The sequence below is a fragment of the Papio anubis genome, chromosome 8 (assembly GCF_008728515.1).
Source record: "Papio anubis isolate 15944 chromosome 8, Panubis1.0, whole genome shotgun sequence".
NCBI classification, from domain to species: domain Eukaryota; kingdom Metazoa; phylum Chordata; class Mammalia; order Primates; family Cercopithecidae; genus Papio; species Papio anubis.
The window spans coordinates 15,313,345-15,333,087 of record NC_044983.1 but is presented as its reverse complement, the minus strand read 5'-3'; the positions used below and the strand labels follow the sequence as shown (position 1 = coordinate 15,333,087).

At 38.6% G+C, this 19,743-nt stretch overlaps 2 protein-coding genes across 3 annotated transcripts in view; one reads left to right on the top strand and one right to left on the bottom strand.

Annotated features, from left to right (window-relative positions):
• The window catches only part of VPS37A (VPS37A subunit of ESCRT-I), a 52,276-nt gene extending 51,251 nt beyond the window's left edge, over positions 1-1,025 (bottom strand). The window contains exon 1 of the mRNA XM_003902461.4: positions 577-1,025. Coding sequence (XP_003902510.1) covers positions 577-701 — 125 coding nt within the window. The 5' untranslated portion in view covers positions 702-1,025. The remainder of the gene's footprint in view (positions 1-576) is intronic.
• CNOT7 (CCR4-NOT transcription complex subunit 7) lies at positions 1,026-18,643 on the top strand. 2 transcript variants are annotated; one of them, XM_003902463.4, is made up of 7 exons: positions 1,026-1,246; positions 2,665-2,876; positions 4,718-4,911; positions 10,573-10,734; positions 13,001-13,145; positions 15,321-15,431; positions 16,983-18,643. In XM_003902463.4, exons 2-7 carry the CDS (start codon positions 2,760-2,762, stop codon positions 17,109-17,111), a joined length of 858 nt encoding a protein of 285 aa, XP_003902512.1. In that variant the 5' UTR covers positions 1,026-1,246; positions 2,665-2,759; the 3' UTR covers positions 17,112-18,643. The 2 variants fall into 2 exon arrangements, with proteins under 2 accessions (XP_003902512.1, XP_017817280.1); XM_017961791.3 differs by lacking the exon at positions 1,026-1,246 and adding an exon at positions 1,476-1,749.
• Positions 18,644-19,743: the final 1,100 nt, after the last annotated feature.

Below are 19,743 nucleotides of genomic sequence, written 5' to 3'. Positions count from 1 at the left end.
TGAGAAATGTACAGGCACTGGCGGCTGTGAGATGGGGAGAGGCTGCTGGAACTGGGTAAATCTTAAAGAGACTCAAGACTGACTACGTGATACGTGACTCTCAGACGAGAAGCATTCACTGAAGAAAACTCTGGCTTCCCTTTCCTTTGATGTTGCAACAGTTCTATTTCCCATTCTTTGTGAAACCTGGAGATTACTCTTCACAATCGTATTTTAACAATTCTGCCGACGCGGCAATCAGGTGGGCAACGGGAAAGATTAGTGGGGAAGCCGGGGCGGCAGGGATACTGGAAATAGACTATCACAGAGATTACAGTCAGCACCGATGTGTCAGGAGGGATGAAGAAATCCGAGTTAGAAGCGCTGAGCAGTGGTGCGGCAGGAGGCAGGGAGGGTCCGGAGGAAAACAGTAAAAGGGGGCAGGAGTGGCAGAGCAAACGTGAGACCCCAGAACCAAGGGAGGTAAACCACATGAGGAGCTGGTGGGGAGCAGACCTGAGGCGCTGCGAGGTGGTTAGGACAAGCCCGCCCTCCCACCCTACTTTTTCCTCCGGTGGAGAGGCAGCGATCAGTCACCTGGAGTGTGAGTTCCGGAGGGACTCGATCAGGCGCTGTTTCTGCTGCTGGAGGCTGGTGAGGCCACCGGGGGACCCAGCTGCGGACGAGGAGGCGCTCTTGCTCAGGGGAAAGAGCCAGCTCATTCTCCTCGGGTCCCCGGGCCGGAGGCCCTGGAAGGCTCTGGCCTGCTTCTCCCAGCGGCTCGGCCCGGCGGTTCTCCAGCGACAGAGGAGCGGTGTGGCACGTCCGTGGTCCAAGCGCTAGGGACCGCGTCTTCTCTAAGCCAGTCCTACCTGCGCTCCCCGGGTTCTGGGGCACATGCTACGAACGGCGGGAGGCTGGAGAGGGGAACTTGCCGCCCACAACCGGCGTTCCCACCTTCACGGCCCAGACGCCCAAGCCGGCCAGTCAGGCAGCCTGGCCACTCAGCGCTCCACAACCCACCCCGCCGTCAGCTGCGTGCTCCGCCCCCTCTGCGTGTCGCGTCATCATCTAGCGCCCCCGCCAGGACGTGCGAAAAGCGACGGCGCAGCACGGTACGGCGCAGCTCTTGCTCGCCTTTCCCCTTGCTGGGCGAAAGGTGTCTATGGGGCACCCGCTGCCGCCGCCGCTACCGCCACCGCCACCGCCGCCGGGTGCTGTCTCTATGGCGAGGAGGAGGAGGAGGAGCGCGAGCTCAGCGACACAAGTAGATCTTGCGTCCGCCGCCGCCTTGCGGGGGGAGGGGCGGGTTAGGGAAGTAGAAAGGGGGCGGGGACGATGAACCTGAGAGGGTGCGCGATGGCGCCAGCTGGAGTGCGGCTGGCGGAGGAAGGAGCCTGGCGGCGGGTGGGGGGCTGGGTAACTGGGGCTGGGGGGTTTGTCAAGGGGTTGGCGCGTGGTGATGACGCAAAGGCTTTGTACCTAGGGCTTCGAAGTGGGACGGAAATTGGGAGTGGAGGGCGGTGGCCTAGATCCTCAGCTCTTCGTATTCTTTCACGCAGCAGTGCTTGGGAGTCAGTGTAGCTCCAGTCAGTGTTATCAGCACCTTCGCACTGGCGCTCTGCCAGGGAAGAGAGTTATCTATGACTTGAATGCGTCGGTGCCGTCCTCTGGTTTCTCTGGGAACCTGCAGTACGGAGATGCTATCTCCAGTAATGAGAAGGCCTTTGGTGCCTCTTCGGGGCTTCTGGGACTGCAGTAGAGAGAGAGGTGGAGGAAAGCAATGTTAAACTACAGGGTGTTTCCAGATCTGTGTGTTTGTGTGCTTGTGTGTGTGTGTATCGGGGTGGGAGAGTTATGAAGGAGGGGTGTCCTGGATTTCCTTTGGTTACTTTATTTGGAGAATTCGAAGTTACATTTCTAACTCTTCAGAGTTTAGAAGACAGCCATAAAACCCTCTTTTTACCTTTTTTTTTTTCAAATTTATGTGGAAAATGCAGAAGAATTTGAAATTTCCCTGCCCAAGAATCAACACGAACTCTGTTTATAGAGCAGAAATGTGAGCTGTATCTTTGGTAACCAGGGAATATGCTCTGAGTTTTAGACGTTCTATTGTGTTCTTTTTCCCTTCTGCAACTGCGAACATTCAGATAGTTTTCTGTGGCTGTTACTTTTTCTGAGAGCATTTACAAACATTTTTGACGCCTCTAGTCTAGTTTGAATAAATGGCAGTAAAGTAGATCTTGTAATCAAGTCGAATTTTGGTAGTATTGTTAATGAGGAATAAAAGTAAATACCACCTTTGGCATGGTAGCATCTGATCTTGTCACATGTGTATAAGTAATTTTTCATTTTTGTCTGGAAATGGATGGCTTTATAAAGTTTTATGCAGAGTAGCTGAACTCAGATAAATCTTCAGCGGAAAGTTATAAAAATATGATTAGTATGTATGCATAAAAAAGTTATTTTAAAATAGCTGAAATCAGGACCAGGAAATCTGTGCTGTAGTCCTTTTTTTCCTACAGGCTAGCTGTGTGACCTTAAGTTACTTTTTAAACTTTGATTTTTTTTTTATGAGTCAAGAACTTTGAATAAATAATCTCTTAGGTTCCTGCCAGATCGCTCTGTGATTCAGATTTGATATATCTGGTCTTTATATTTTTTTGTTTTGTTTTGTTTTGACAGGTACATAAATAAAGGATAAAATATTTTATGAAACAAATCTTCAATCAAGTATAACATTTTGATGCTTGGCATCTAGACTCCCTTGTGCCCTCACTATGCCAGCGGCAACTGTAGATCATAGCCAAAGAATTTGTGAAGTTTGGGCTTGCAACTTGGATGAAGAGATGAAGAAAATTCGTCAAGTTATCCGAAAATATAATTACGTTGCTATGGTATGCCCACAAGCAGGTCTTTAAAACGCTTCATATAAAGGAGGAAAAGGAAATTTTAAAGTCTTGAGTTCAGCCCTTTTGGTTGATATTTTTAGGGATTAATTTCACCGTGAAAAGAAAAATTTGTCACTGCCCTCCAGCCAAAAACCATCAGGAATACACCTGTGATTTGACAGGTTGGGTTTATCCCTCACTGCAGTGAGGGAAAACGCACTGGAATTCCTGGGAACCATGGGCCATTTGAATAAGAGAGTGTTAGAAAGGATTTGGGCTTGTGTCAGGTGGTCTTGGGGAAGGTAAGGGAAGCAGGGCTTTACTGTGGATTGGATGTGGTCAGGAAGCCAGGGTAATTCTGTGATTGGATATCTTACTAAGTCTTAAATGAGAGACTAGAATGAGGTTAAAGCTTCAGAGAAGGAACAGTCATTCATTTAGCCAGGATAGAGATACTTGGTCATTTTGTGGTTTGACATTGTTTATTTTTTTGTCCTTGTTTGGACATGATTACAGAGTAGCCTTATTTGAGGTTGAACTTCTGTGAAATTATGTTCAACAGGAGAACATTAGGGCCTAGCTGTGAGTGCCAGATCTGCTCCAAGCAACACCAAAGCCTAGCTGGTAGTACCACATGAGCTCCCAGAAGCTAGGGAGCTCTTTCTCAAACAAAAAAATCAAATGTGCCAGTGAAATGTTGTTGGTCTGCAATTTGTTTTCATAATTAACACTGGAGTTCCGTGAATATACTGTGTTACTAAGCAACTCTGCTTTTGCACGTGCTGTTTAGTCTGCCTAGATTGTCTAACCAGTTAATGATTTTTCTTCTTTACCTTTACACTATTTCTGTTAGCTACCTATTTTCTGCATCCACTAGATTATTATTAGCTCCATAAAGCAAGTGCTTTAATCGTCCTTTCTCTCCCAGCACCTAGCATAACACATCTAGTATCCAATAAAGTGACTGTTGAATTGCACTGAATTTAGAGAAATAGTGATTTTTACTGTTTCATAGTGACTTGATAGGTAGTTTTTATTCTTAGCCCTAGTTTGAATTCTAATACTAAACTGATGTATCTTTGTCTCAGTATTTTTAATAAAAATAAACAAATGGATTACTTTGGGGAGGAGCAGGTTGATTGGTTAGAATATGAATGTTTGTAGGTAACATACTGTTTAATAAAGGTATACTTAGCCATGATTAGAACTAAAATTGTTTTCTTAACCAGTGGAAATTCATAGTGATCATTGATTTCTCAGATAATAAAGAGTGGCAACATAGAGAAGTGATAACATCCTACAAGAGTGAGTGGGTAGCATGCTGTTCTTGACAACATGCTTTCTGTGGACTATAGAGAGAATATTGTTTCAGCCGGAGAAATTAGGAAGCTAATGATGTTTTTCTTAGGATTTCGGTGTTGAGAAAAACCTTGTCTCAGAGAAGCAATTGGAAAGTACAGGGCGTTTTCCATTCTTTTGAACCACTTATTCAAGAAACTTGGTTTTAGCATTGGAATACTGTGAGCATCATTTCACGTATCTTTTGGGAGATAGGCATTTATGATTTTCCCTCCTTTCTTGGGTATAGAGTAAGTATTTGGTTACGTTTATCACATGTATCTCATACGTAGTAATTTTTTTGATATATTTAAGAAAAGGTTATTAAGTTTATAGAGTTTTATGGTTCTAAAAAGTGAGGTTCTTTCTAGTTAAAAGATACTTTGTAATTGAATATAAATGTGTAGAATATCATCTGTAGGATTCTTTGATTTGCATCAAAAGTTAACAATGTGTGGATTGTAGTTTTGACTGTTCAGTACATAATGAATCTTAAAACTATTTTACAGGACACCGAGTTTCCAGGTGTGGTTGCAAGACCCATTGGAGAATTCAGGAGCAATGCTGACTATCAATACCAACTATTGCGGTGTAATGTAGACTTATTAAAGATAATTCAGCTAGGACTGACATTTATGAATGAGCAAGGAGAATACCCTCCAGGAACTTCAACTTGGCAGTTTAATTTTAAATTTAATTTGACGTAAGTGGGAAATAACTGTATAACCCAGACTTTTTTTTTCTTTAATCTTAGGAATTGATTTTCCTCAAGTATGGTGACATGCTAGGTGAATTTGGTGTAGTTGCACTGAAAATATGTAAAACTTAACATTTCAAAAGCATGGTTTTCTTTTTTACTATGGGAACAAAAAATACTTTTGATGTTAAAGATTTTACATTTAAAATATGACTGCAACTTTTTTTGTATTTGGAAAACTTTGGATATTGAAAGTACTTCTGATAGAAAAAATAATCTTACCACATTAGTTTAGTTTTACTTTGAAAAATTTTGTGTGCAGTTTGAAATATAGCCTTTTATAATATTTATCCTTCTTGTAAAGATTTTTATTGCAGTCATATTCCAGTTTATGAGTAGATTACATGTCAAATGCAGTAAGACGTTTTTTGGAACCTTGGGTACGTTTTCCTTTCAAGTCAGTACTATATAATCATTATGTTGCCACTTCAGCCCACAAAAGCTCTCTTAATTTACATATAGTAGAAATAGTAGTGTCCTTGACCTGGTGTTTATCGTATGTCAGAATCTGCATTCTAACTCAAGCCCTGGGTCTCCACCCGGTTTCCTTAGTTTTAATATTTCTATATTATTATTAGAAGTAGTCTTGATAGCTGAGGGAAGTTTTAAGAGTGTTTTTGGAGAAGGGCAGATTATTTGCAAACTGTAAGTTGGGTGAATAAAATATTTAATACATTCTCAGTATAGCAGGACCTCAAATGTCATTTTTTTCAACATTGTTTCATGGTAACATTCAGAAAAAATAAAATTGATTTCTGACCCGGGCCACTACCTGTGTGGAGTTTTCCACGTTCTCGTATGTATATGGATTTTCTCCCGGGTCCTCTGATTTCCTCCCACATCCCAAGGCTGTGCACGTTATGTGAAGTGGTGTGGCTAAGTTGTCCCAGTGTGAGTGAGTAGGTGTATCTTTGTGAGTGCACCGTGCCACGGAATGACATGTTGACCAACGTTGGTTCCCACATTGCGCACTGAGCTGCCAGAATAGGCTCTGGCTTTCTTCACCACTCAGCTGAATAATGGAGCAAATAATTATCTTACTTGTTTTTATTTATTGTTCTTAAATTTACATGCAGCTCACATTTATTTCAGTATTTAATATTAGAAGTATTTTGGTCTTTATCTAGAAGTTTGGTGATTTTTTTTGTGACCAGCAATAGGCCATAGGAACTTAACTCTTGTTTTTATCAATTAGCCTGTCGTAAAAATTGGTTTTGTTATCCATCTTTTGGCTTAAAGTTGCAGTTTCCAAGAACTTACTGATAACGTTAAGTGAGTACTTAACTGTATGTTGCAATGTTGCATTGTTCTTCTATTTGACATCCCACATTTGTGCCATATATCCTAATATCTGATAGGAAAAATAGTAAAAGAAGCTGTAGGCAATTAATGGTAGTGCCAATATATGAATTCTTTCTTCCTGTTCTTTGTCGAATAAACAAAGATATTTAATATACACAATTTTACGAAAGTAGGGCTTAGGAAAAGCAGAGTAATGATGTCTGTGTTATAGTAGTATGGCTTATAATTACACTGTGTTTAGCCTGACTCTCCATTTCATTCTTTTGGGTTTAATAATATACTCTCCGTTCGGAGACCAAGGCAGGAGGATTGCTTGAGGCCAAGAGTTCTAGACCAGCCTGGTCAACATAGACTTTGTCTCTACAAAAAAAAAATTAGCCAGGCATGGTGGCTGTGTATCTGTAGTTGTAGCAGTAGGGAGGCTGAACCAAGTGGATTGCTTGAACTGAGGAGTTCAAGGCCGTAGTGAGCTAGATTGCACCACTGCACTCCAGCCTGGGCAACAGGGTGATACTTTGTCTTTAAAAATATCTATATCTATCTTTACACACGTACAGACTACAGAACCTTATAAAGTAAACTTTTCCAACCCGTGGCCCAGGATGGCTTTGAATGCAGCCCAACACAAATTCATAAACTTTCTTAAAACATTACGAGATTTTTTGTTGTTGTTACTTTATTTAATGTGTGGCCTAAGACAGTTATTTCAGTGTGGCCCAAGGGAAGCCAAAAGATTGGACACCCTGGTTATAAAGGGTGAAAAGTACTCCACTCAGACTGATAATCTTTTATAAGAACTACGGCTCTGAAACACTGAAAATTGCCTGCTCTCCTTTTTCTCAAATGATAAACCTTTATTAAAATTAGTTCTTTACCATTTCATTTGCTCCATGTTACTTTTTGTTCAAATGAATTAGTACATTGTTTTTAAATTAGATACTATTGTGATCTCAGTACATGAGAAGGAGGTAACCCATCAGCTTCTCAGTTTGAGTAAAATTGAGTTTCCTTTTCTAGAAACACCTTTGTTCTGGTAACAACTGCTTTCTTAGTACAGCATCTAAGTGACATTTTTTTTTTCTTACTCAGAAAGGACTGCTAAAGTTTACTGCCAAGTTTTGCTACCATTTACACCAGGGGTGTCTAATGTTTTGGTTTCCCTGGCCCACATTGGAGGAAGAATTGTCTTGGGCCACACGTAAAATACACTAATGCTAACAATAGCTGATGAGCTAAAAAAAAAAAAAAAAAAATTCACAAAAAAGAAAATTCTCAGAATGTTTTAAGAGACTTTATGAATTTGTATTGGGCTGCGTTCACAGCCACGCTGGGCACCCACTGGCTGCAGGTTGGACAGGCTTGATTTACACTGATGTTAGGAGATGTTTATGGAGAAGGATACAGTGAAAAACATTAGGTAGAAGAAGTCATTTGGAAGATAAACCAGTAGTGCCTAATATAGAGAGAGCACCATGAAGAGATTCTTGGAAATTTTGAAGAAAGAGAAAATTGGCTTCTTAATGGGGTGGCTAGAATGCGTGTCAGTTACAGTGCTAAGACACTAGGGATTTAGTACTGAGGAAAGTTGGTCATGGCCTTTATAACTCAGTGTTTTGTAACTCTTCTGTTTTCTCTCTATTGCCAAAGTCTAAGAATTAGAATTATTAATACTGATCAACATATGGGAATTCTCTCCAAACTGAATTTGGAGTTGATATATCTATGAAAATTGAAGTGGAATACTGATGAGCTGTGAAGAAGAAAAGCAACCCATGGAAATAATGTCACTGATGAGTCAAAGAGGGTTAAAAATAAATTTTTTAAAAATCACTTTGAGGCTGGGCATGGTGGCTCACGCCTGTAATCTCAGCACTTTGGGAGGCTGAGGCGGGCGGATCACGAGGTCAGGAGATTGAGACCATCCTGGCTAACACGGTGAAACTCTGTCTCTACTAAAAATACAAAAAAAAATTAGCTGGGCGTGGTGGTGGGCACCTGAAGTCCCAGCTACTTGGGAGACTGAGGCAGGAGAATGGCATGAACCCGGGAGGCGGAGCTTACAGTTAGCCGAGATCATGCCATTGACTCCAGCCTGGGCGATAGAGTGAGACTCCGTCTCTAAATAAATAAAAAGTAATCACTTTTGGTGATTGCAGTATTTCTTGATATTTGAGAGAATTATTTAATAGGATAGTAGAAATTACAGGGCATCTTGGGTTCAGTGGTAACAGAAAGGATGCTGATGCTTCATTTAAGGAAAGTGGCAGTGTAAAGAAGGAGATGGAGAGTGCCATAAGAAGGGAGGCTGGATGCAGTAGCCCATTCCTGTAATCCCAGCACTTTGGGAGGCCAGTTGGAAGCCAAGGCGGACAGATCACTTGAGCTCAGAAGTTCAAAACCAGCTTCGGCAACATGGCAAACCCTTGTCTCTACAAAAATAGAAAAATTAGCCAGGCATGGTGACGCATATCTGTAATCCCAGCTACTTGGGAGGCTGCAGAAGGAGGATTGCTTGAGTCTGGGAGGTCAAGGCTGCAGTGAGCCGTGTTCAAGCCACTGCTTCCAGGATGATGGCCAGACCCTGTCTCAAGAATGGAAAGCAGAATCAACAGAATAGTGGTTTTTATTTTGTTTTACAGATAATACACAGACACATTTGAGTGTTCACAAGTTAAGGAGTTGTATGTTAGGATAAAGATAGGCACTTGAGAAGTCCTTTGAGGAATGGCATGGAATAGCGTCTAAGGCATTGGTAGCAGTTAGCTTCGGCGATGAGGCAAGCTGTCTTTGGAGTCTAAAGGAGAACAATCTTCACATAGGTAGATGTAAAGAAAGACAGGAATATTGGTCTGATATTTCTTTGTAAAGCAAGTGTGGGGTGAAGCCATATGCTGCAAGGAAACCGGTGAAGGGTGTTCCTAGAAACTTGGAGAAAAAGGGCTAAACCACTTGCATACCTATACCTTGGCAAGTGGCCAAGAATGATGTGAGCCTGGAGAAGAATCTGTTTTTTATTGGTTGCTTATAGTTGCTAAGGCATGCCGCAGTGTGAGCATTGGGACCTGATGAGTGAGATTCTAATTTTTTGAGGTACATATTTTTAGCATAGGAAAGCTATGGTGTCACTAGAAAAAAACCAAAAAACAAAAAACTACTTCATTGGGTTTATTCTGTTACCCTTCCTAAAGGATATTCCAGGGGAGACTGACTTTTCAGTGATGGGGTTTCCTTCTGTTTTAAAGTATTTACATTGTTAGCTTTGTAATTTTTCAGACCTAGAAATAAGTTGATTTCCAAAGGACTAACCATAAGGATACGTTTTGGCCCAAGTGAAATACACCCTATGGTTTAGTTTTGTCAAAAGTGTTTAATAGGTATTCCTTCTGCCAAGAGGTAGAATCCAGTATTCTTACAATTTGAAAAGTAAGTAAAAAAATACTTTTTCCCATATTCTCAAAAATATATCTCTATTTTGGTAGCTTTTTTGTTTTAATATTTCAGATACAGATATACTGTATTTTGGGAACTTTTGAGTTAATATTTCAGATACACATATATTTGTGGTTGGAAATACATTTGTGGTTGGAGATGGCTTTCTTTTTTGGCTTAAGTGAAGTCTTGAAGAATTGGTTTATATTTAGATTGCCTGGCTTGATTTTATAAGGCAGTCATTTAGGAATCGGATTGTTGGCAGAAGAAATTATTGCTGTTACAGCACAGTCCTTAACTTTAAACAGTGTTACTTATTGGAGCCATTTGCAAGGCTCATCATTTGTGAAAGGAGGCATCTCCTTCTTTAAGATGAAGTGTAGTTTAACTCGTCCACATGAGACGTTTTCTACCGGGTCTCCTTCCTGGTGCTGCTGAGAGCATGGGAGATGGGCATGTGCCCCGCAGCTATGGCTGCAGCTCCATGTGGCAGCCTTACAGTGGCTGCTGAGACTGAGAGTCTCTGAGAAAACTTGTCTGTTACTTTGTGATGGTAGCCCCTGGTGAGTAGAAGACCCTTTTCCAAACCCAGTTAAATGTATTTAAGTATGAAAGGCTAATAGAGTTAATAGTAAAGATTAAAATTGCACCTTTGGACTCTTTGAATGATTTTTTATTATTTGAAACACTTTTCTGAAATAATGACCCTTGTATTTAAATTGCATTTTTCTTGCATATATGTAAAGCATCGGAACAGCTGGACTCAAGCCAGTCCTCTGTCTCTTTTCCGGCACTGTAGTTATAGATGTAAGCAGAAGAACAGCTTGTTTGAAGTAATGGCATGTTTGAATGTTGTCTTTCTCTTTCTTCTGCCAGGGAGGATATGTATGCCCAGGACTCTATAGAGCTACTAACAACATCTGGTATCCAGTTTAAAAAACATGAGGAGGAAGGAATTGAGACCCAGTACTTTGCAGAACTTCTTATGACTTCTGGAGTGGTCCTCTGTGAAGGGGTCAAATGGTTGTCATTTCATAGGTAAAACGACTACATTGAAAATGCCTTTTGTTTTTCCATCTCATACTTGCTCCACACTTACCTGGGGCACTGTGTTAGCAATTTCAGGTTTAATTCTAGAAAGAGTTGACTGCCATATAGAGTTGTCTCCTAACTCTGAGGAGGCTAGTGTTGGTCTACTTAAAGGTTAATTTAAACTATGGGATCCATTTTTGCCTGTGAGAAGCATGTTGCATAGTGGAAACAGTACGGGTTCTCTACAAAGTGAAAGACCTCGGTTTAAATCCAGCAGTGCCTTTGGAATTGGTGTTACCCAGGGTTTTCTTTTACTGTTTCTACACCTTAGTTTTTAATGTTCTACAAGGGAAACCATTTATTTACATTTACAAAAATTTATTGAGTATTTACCATATGGCAGGCACTGAGATGAGATTCTAGGAATTAAGCTGTGAATAAAACAGACAACAATTATTTTCCTCATGGAGTTTATATTCTCATGGGGGTGGGCAGACGGTTTCTAAAAATGGAGTTCACATGGATTTGTTAGATAGTGATAAGTACTATCTCAAAACAGCATAGAAAACACTAGGGATGGGTGTGGAGGTAGATTTTAATTTTTTAAAAAATAAAGTGATAAGGCATCCCTTTGAAGAAATACATTGAAGACTTGTTTTAATGGTCACTAAGATAACTTTATAAACAGTAAATTCTCAATAACTGGTGGTTTTAAGTTCTTTATTGTTATGAAACTAGATTTTTAAAGAGTGTTTCTGGTAAGGAAACTAGTTCCGATTTTGTGAAATAGACTTCCATGTATGAAAAAGAGTTTTCCCATCTAAGTAGACTAAACTGACCACCCAGGGACTAAAAGTAACCTTCAGAATGGTTACTTCTGTTAGGTTTTGAAAAAGCTTTATGTTACATAGATGTTAATACTCTTACACTTGATCCACTTCACACATTTATTTTAAATCTGAGTCTCCTTCTTGGTTTAGTTTGTATCTCTGATCTGTGGGATGTTTATAGTGAAGGATTTCATGTGGGCAACTTTGATGTGTACTAAGCAGAAACTGTTGAGTTGTAGGTACTGAACACACTGATTCTTACCTATCATCTTTTTTTGTCTCTTTTCTACTTAAACCCGTACCTTAGGAGACACAACTTAAGACTCTTGATACAAATAACTGTTTTTTAGTCATTTTTTCTTCCCTAGATATGAAGATGTAAAAGAACTGGAAAGTATTGTCCTATCCTTTTATTATATGAGACATACTTTTTCATTTAAAAAATACTCTGACAAAATACAGTGCACTAGGCACTGGGGTATTAAGATGAATGAAAACAAACAGGTTTCATTCATGTCTTCTTGGAGTTTAGAATCTAAGTTAGACTGATATATTTAAATATTTATTAAGATACAAGATTTTATTCCATTAAATATCATTAGCTGTTTTCCTCATGTTCTAATCTATTTCAAGTAATAAGGAATAGTTTAGGAAGTTTATAAATCCTAAGTGCTAATATGATCTTAAACTTTTAATGTTAGTAAGCAAATGCCTTATAGGCTTCCTGTCAGAGGTCCTGTAAGGAAAAGTAGACAAGGGATGGATGTGTCTACGTGGCCTGCAAGTGTAGGGAGACAGAAAGCTGTGAAAAAAGGCCAAAGGGAGAAGAGGTCTGGATTTGAGAATGTAGGAGTTTGCATTTTATGATGAGGAGAGTAGTTATTTTTTTACTACCCTTCACTTCTTCCATGTGCAACATTTCCATTAATAATGACTCTTAGGGAGCCACACTGAGAGGAAGAGAATTGTGACGGAAGAGAGGGAGAGACTACTTAATAACATAGTCATTTAAGAGAAGTGAAAATACCTTGTTACAGTCTTATTCTTTGGATTATATATATGACCACCTTATGAAAAAGATGGGATGTCTTGCATTACTTTTGCTGAGACATCTATGGGCAGCTTGATGCTCTTTTGGTGTTCTCAATTCAAATATCAACAAACTAGTATTTTCGTGACCACAGGCTTGGTTTGATAGTGTAGATCTGTGTTGATATCTCTGAATAATAAAGTGATAAAGTTCTTAATACTGTAAAATGACAGCATTTTCCCATTATAGTTCTCAATGTTTGTTTTCTCTGTTCTTGTGTGCACTTCTCTTTAATGTTTTCGGAAGGACTATAGTGTGACTTGCTTAAATTTGAATCAGATAAACTTTTTTTTTTTTTAATCTTTATAGTATTTATGTGTCCCTCTTCTCTATTCTTTTAACCCTTTTATAGTGGTTACGACTTTGGCTACTTAATCAAAATCCTAACCAACTCTAACTTGCCTGAAGAAGAACTTGACTTCTTTGAGATCCTTCGATTGTTTTTTCCTGTAATTTATGATGTGAAGTACCTCATGAAGAGCTGCAAAAATCTCAAAGTAAGGCTTCAGGTGGCATTATCTATAGCAGCATGCTGTTCAGACCAAGGGACTGTCATGAGAGCCTAGGCTGGGATGTTGTTTTAAACCATATTTTACAGTATTACATTAAATGCAATTATATTATCTGGTCATGTGATTTTTTTTTCTTGCATACATGGTAATTTATAGGGAATCGTTTTTTTCAGAGCTTCAGTATGTCTTGGCAGAAGGCAGAATATTCAACAGATTTCTAGCTTAGGTCAGATTCTTGTCATTGCTTGCCAGATTGAAAATCACAAACAAAAACAAACACCAGAGGACAGTGAGGCTCTCATATGCACACCAGTGTGAGTTCTTTCTTTCTCCCAGCACGCATGGAATCTCTTCTTACAAGATAGAATCTAAGGTGGCCAGAGATGTGCAGATGTATTCAGTAATGTGGCAAAAGAGTTTTTCTTTCCTTTTGGCTTATCTTGGCTAGAAATTATTGTGTCAGTTCTAGTGATAGGATAATGTTCCTAGGATAAAACTACATAGCTAAAAGGTTCTTCTTCTGGCCAAAAGATGTCAGCTTCTTGCAGTTAAGTATGATAGGAAATGTGTAGGTCCTGCCTAGATGGTAGTAACAGTCTGACGCTGCATAATGTGTATTTTTAAACTCTAAACATTAATTTTTTTTGTTTTTGAGACAGAGTCTCGCTCCGTCACCCAGGCTGGAGTGCAGTGGTGTGATCTCAGCTCACTGCAACCTCTGCCTCCTAGGTTCAAGTGATTCTCCTGCCTCAGCCTCCTGTGTAGCTGCAATTACAACTGCCCATGACCACGCCCAGCTAATTATTGTATTTTTAGTAGAGATAGGGTTTCACCACGTTGGTTACACTGGTCTTAACAGATAAGATGAGAAGCTTTCTTTTGGCCAGTGTTTACCTTTAACAAGGGATATGGTCAGCATATGACTAGAGAAATTTTCAAGAAAGGTTACTTTATGTTTGTAGCAGTAGACTTCTGTGTAATTTGAGGGGACTTCCAGTAAGTGAACTTGCAGTAGGGTGTCCCTTACTTGAGGAACAGTCCACCCTGTGAAAGCACACTACATGCTGAGGCCTACATGTTTTCACTTGACTTTTTTTTTATTGACATGTCTGTATAATGACAGTTTTCAGGAATAGGGGACCAAATTATTGCTCGTTACGTGGTTGTTACTGGGAAGTTTCTAAGTACAGATACTCTGAATGTGTCCTGAGTAAGCTGCTATGTTAAAATTCAGGTTAACAACAAAGGTGCTTTTTGACCTATAGTCAGCCATGCTGTTCTATTCAGTTCTATTCTGTGTTCTCCTGAGCAGCTGCTAATGATACCTAATCCTCGTGCTATTTTTAGCACAGAAGCAACTCCTGTGTAAAGCATTGTTTCAAGCTGTGATGCACAGAAAGGCCATTTTGCTGGTGGAGGCCTTAACAATTTAGAGAAGAATTTTTGTTTTGTTGTTGGTGTTTCTTTACTTCACTCTCTATCCTCATTCTCCCCTCCCTTTACTCTCCTTCCCTCTCCTCCCACTTTCTTCCCTTCTGTTACTGTCTTTCTCTTCCTTTCTTTCCACTCTCATCTTTCTTTTTTAATCTTAGCAGTATTAACATAGGTGCATTATAGCAGACCACTCTAAGGAGTTGTGTGCATATACGCATCTTAACAAACAAAACCATAGTTAAGCATTTAGCATATTCTTAATGATTTGGTTATTCATAATGGCTTTGTTTTGTAAAAATTAAGTGAAAACTACAAATGGATGGTGGGAAGTTTAAGAAAATATGGAAACAATGGTGTTATACTAGCTATGCAGTTTTATAATTATTACTGGATTGATAGACCATGAGTGTACTTGATAAATATTACCCTATATATGGTCTGCTTCCCTCCCATATCTAGGAAAGTTATTTACTTGTCATACACCTTGAAACATAATGAAGATACATTTTCCCAATTAGGATCTTGTTTTCTATTAAATGATACTGTTTCCACATTCAACAAATACATTAGTAATTCACATTCTCTGTTTCTTCCCCCCAATCTTTATAAAATTCACCTTTACATACTAAAGTTTATTTTTATTTTGGTCAGTGTCTAAGTTTGTAATTTGTGAAAGTAGGCGTTGCAATATTTTCCTCTTTGACAAGCAATTTTTATTTCTTCTAGGGTGGATTACAGGAGGTGGCAGAACAGTTAGAGCTGGAACGGATAGGACCACAACATCAGGCAGGATCTGATTCATTGCTCACAGGAATGGCCTTTTTCAAAATGAGAGAAGTATGAAGACATCACTGCCTTTTTCTCAGTTGGTTGTTAGGTTGAGAACATTAAAAATCTTATGGCCAAAGATTTTGGGCAACAAGTACCTACTAAGTAAAGATATATTTAGAGAGACCATATGAGTCACATCCACTACACTTAAAAGTATTCAAAAATAAGTCATCTTGAAATGTAGTTCAGAAGGAACTGGGAGAACATGTTCATCATAGAACCAAAAATTTTAAAACACAAACTACCTGAGAAATCATGTAGGTCCAACCATATTATTTCTCAGGTGAGAAAACAGGCTACTAACTTCCATGATCAAACACATTACTAGTGGGAAAACTCCGGAGTTCTAACTCCCATTGGTGCTGCTTCTACAAGGCAAGGAATCTTTGTATTAGGTTTCCTCTAGCATGGCCCTCTTTTAGGCTTTAAATTGGTGATAAATATGTTATTTGCTCATGTCATTCTTCAGTGCTTTGAAGATTTTATAGAGAAGGACTCAGGCTTTTTACTGGATTGAGTCTTAAGAGGGGAGTTGAATTCTGAAGGGATAAAATAAATCCAACGTCCTAGTTGAATCAGAAACCCCATTAGGAAAACCCTCCTTAAATGGCAAAAGGCATGTTAGGTATGGAAGAATGACACTTAATGAACCCATTATTCACTCTTAAGTAATTAAGTGATATGCACAGATACACCTAGCTATAGGTAAACAGGAAAATTGTGCAAAAACAAGTGAGGTTTTTCTTGGCTCTAAGTTTTCCTTTTTGCAAAAATTCTCTGTGGATTTGAGTATATTTTCTCTTAGACATGAAAGAATTGACTGAGACTGAGAATTTAAAAACTTTTTGGAGCAATGTATTGATAATAGAAAGCATTAAAGCTGTTTTGCTAAGTAGTGTTGATTCAGAAGTGATTTGGACTATCCATTCATGACACGTAAACATTTTGTTTTGGAGTCCTTCCCATTGTTTCATTAGATAATTGAAATAACCTTTTAGATTTTTTAGCTTTGCATTTTAAAAATGCCTTAATGGTTTATTTAACTAAAGGTGGATTTCTGGCACTAATTTATTTTTATTTTTCTTGGCTTCTTCAATGACAGTAATAGAGTGTGAATGTTTGGATTTTACTGTCCATGACTTTACAGTTTATTTATAGCCAGCTCAGCCTTACCTGTAGATTTAAGACAGCTTATGAACCTAAACTTTTTTTTCCCCACCATCATTGGCTTTCTTCATTCTTACTCGAGTATTGTTAAATTAATGGAATAAATATTTATTTTTCCATGATGACAAATTCTTATAAAAATGGTCTAAATGGAAAAGACATGCATTTGTACATTTTTTTTATAGTCTCTTACTTTGGTTTCTGAGCTCTGTACTTTTGAGGACATTAGTTTTACTCATTGAACTGAAATGTGTAGCCTCAAAGGAACACCATAGAAAAGAGCCATCATTATCTCAGTGAACAGTCAGTACTTACATTGCTGAAATATAAATTACAAGTGGTTCCCTTTGGTTAAAATTATCTTTTTTTTTCTTCAAAATTCCTTTTTAGATGTTCTTTGAAGATCATATTGATGATGCCAAATATTGTGGTCATTTGTATGGCCTTGGTTCTGGTTCATCCTATGTACAGAATGGCACAGGGAATGCATATGAAGAGGAAGCCAACAAGCAGTCATGACATGAAATAGTCTTTTTATTTTGAGCTACACACATGCTTGTATATAGGTTTTATCTCTGGTTGAATCCCTTGAACAATAGACAGTACCTTTCCCCCCCCCTTTCATGGCCCATTTTATTGTCTACCTTTCACTACTAAGTATGACCGTTCCTATCTCAGATCTTAATAAAAAACAAAACAAAACAAAAAACCAAAACAAAAACTCATTCAGGTTAAATTTGGCCTTAATTTAATATACTTGTTAGCAAGCGTGTGTGACAGAGAGTGGGGAAAGCTACATCACTGAATATTTTGATAAACTTTACCTACTTGAGTTTGGTTTATTTTTCCCTTTTCCTAAATTGACTAGCACTGACTGTAATTTATTTCCCTGTTTCATGTCTCTCTCTTCCATTCTGCAGGAGTTTTAGCTATTTGAGATTGTGGACCATCAGTTTTGCACTTTAGAGAGTGTTTCTGACTCAAAACCTCTGTTTTATCAAAAATTTTGTTTTTTCTTGATCTTAGCTGGAAAAATGACCATCTGCCAACTTGACACAGTATTTACTTGGTTTTGACTCACAGAATATAGCATATTCATTGTGCAAACTGTCGATTCAGCGAAACTAAAAAAAAAAAAGACAAGAAACTACTGAGGAGCTTAGTAACTGCTGTTTCTGTACGTAGTGTTTAATCTTCCAAGCACATCTAGTGTCTGTCAGTTTCTAATTGGCATGTGTAGGCTGCTCTGTGACTGAAGAATTTTCAAACCAGCTTTACACCCTTCAGGAAAAATCCCTTGTGATTGGATGTTTAGTATCTGCCAGGAAACTGGTACTTAAGATGTTGAAGCTACAGTTATTTTATGATAGCACACTTCCCTTGATCTGCTTATTTTTATTCCATCACCATTTACCCTTGTCTTTTTTTAAAATTTTATTTTGTAGCCATACTTATGATGCTTTTGATTTGTTGGTTACACAAATCAATTTTATTAAAATCCAAAGATAACAAGTCTTTAGGTATATTTTGTACCAGATTAAATTAGAAGACAAAAATTGCGCTTTCATAGTTGCTACAAAGGTAAATAATGGAGAGATTTGGTACAAAACAACAAATTATATATATATATATATATTCTCATATATATATATAGCTAATAAAATTACCTGAGGAGTGTAATGCTTGTTTATTTTTTTGTGTATATCTTTGCAATCTATTTTATATATATTGACAAAAGAGACTGTGAAATATTTAGCCATGCAGAATATGTGACCAGACCAGAGCATGTGTAGGAAGACTTTGGTAATCATTAACTGTACCCTGAAATGATGGACTACAAGTTATAATGTGTGTTACCTACACTTCAATCAGTAATATTAGCAAATCTTCAAATGTTAGTCACATTGGTTTGTCTCCCTTGTACATTCTTTATTCATGATATTACAGTGCTGTAACTGGGTGGTCCTTTTTAAACAAAACATTATTTGCAAAACAGAGGGTATTATTTGTTTTTAAAGCTTTTGTAAATAAAGGCTTCAAAATGTTTTCTTATAAATGTTGATGACTGGTGATTTTGTTTTGGAAATACTCATTTGGGGGATATTGTTCATTTTTATTTGGGCAACTCAACAGAATTCAGTAACTTCCTTCATTAACCCTAGATGATTATTAGTCCATTAATTGAAAAATCAATCTGAGTTTTCTGCATTTCAAGTGTTGGCTTATTCTTGTTCTTTATGAGTACCTCAACTAGCTAAGTAAGGATTTCTATTTCTCCTTTCCAGGAATGCATTTATTCATAAGGATATACTTAAAAGGAAATACATCTGGTGTAACTGTGGCTCTTTAAAAAATCTAACACAATGTAGCAAGTTTCTGACTGGCTGCTTTTCATTTTGTCTTTGCTAAAAAGGAAGTGAAACTTCTTTTCGCGTGTGATTTCAGTGTTAGTTTTTATTGAGAAAACTAACATTTAAATTGTGTTCAACTAATAGTTACCTATTCTTTGAGAAATCAATGTGAAACCTTTTTAGTAGCCACATTGTTGCTCCATCTCATAACTTGTATCAGTTCTGGCTCTGTCCCTAAAAAGTATAGATAGGCCGGGCGCGGTGGCTCAAGCCTGTAATCCCAGCACTTTGGGAGGCCGAGATGGGCGGATCACGAGGTCAGGAGATCGAGACCATCCTGGCTAACACAGTGAAACCCCGTCTCTACTAAAAATACAAAAAAAACTTAGCCGGGCGAGGTGGCAGGTGCCTGTAGTCCCAGCTACTCGAACCCGGGAGGCGGAGCTTGCAGTGAGCTGAGATCGGGCCACTGCACTCCAGCCTGGGTGACAGAGCGAGACTCCGTCTCAAAAAAAAAAATAAAATAAAAAAAAATAAAAAGTATAGATAATCCCTAACTTAACTATCTTTCAACTTAATGATTTTTCAACTTTACAGTGGGTGTATTGTAACCCCATCAAAAGTTTAGGAGTTCCTTAGGACCTATGATGGGGTTACAGTTTCTACTGAATGTGTATTGCTTTTGCACCATTGCAAAGTCAAAGTTTGTAAGTTGAACCATTGTAAATTGGGGGACTGTATGCTGTTGTCTGCATTAAATGAATGTTAGTATTTTTTCAGATGTAACCTCATTGTAGGTT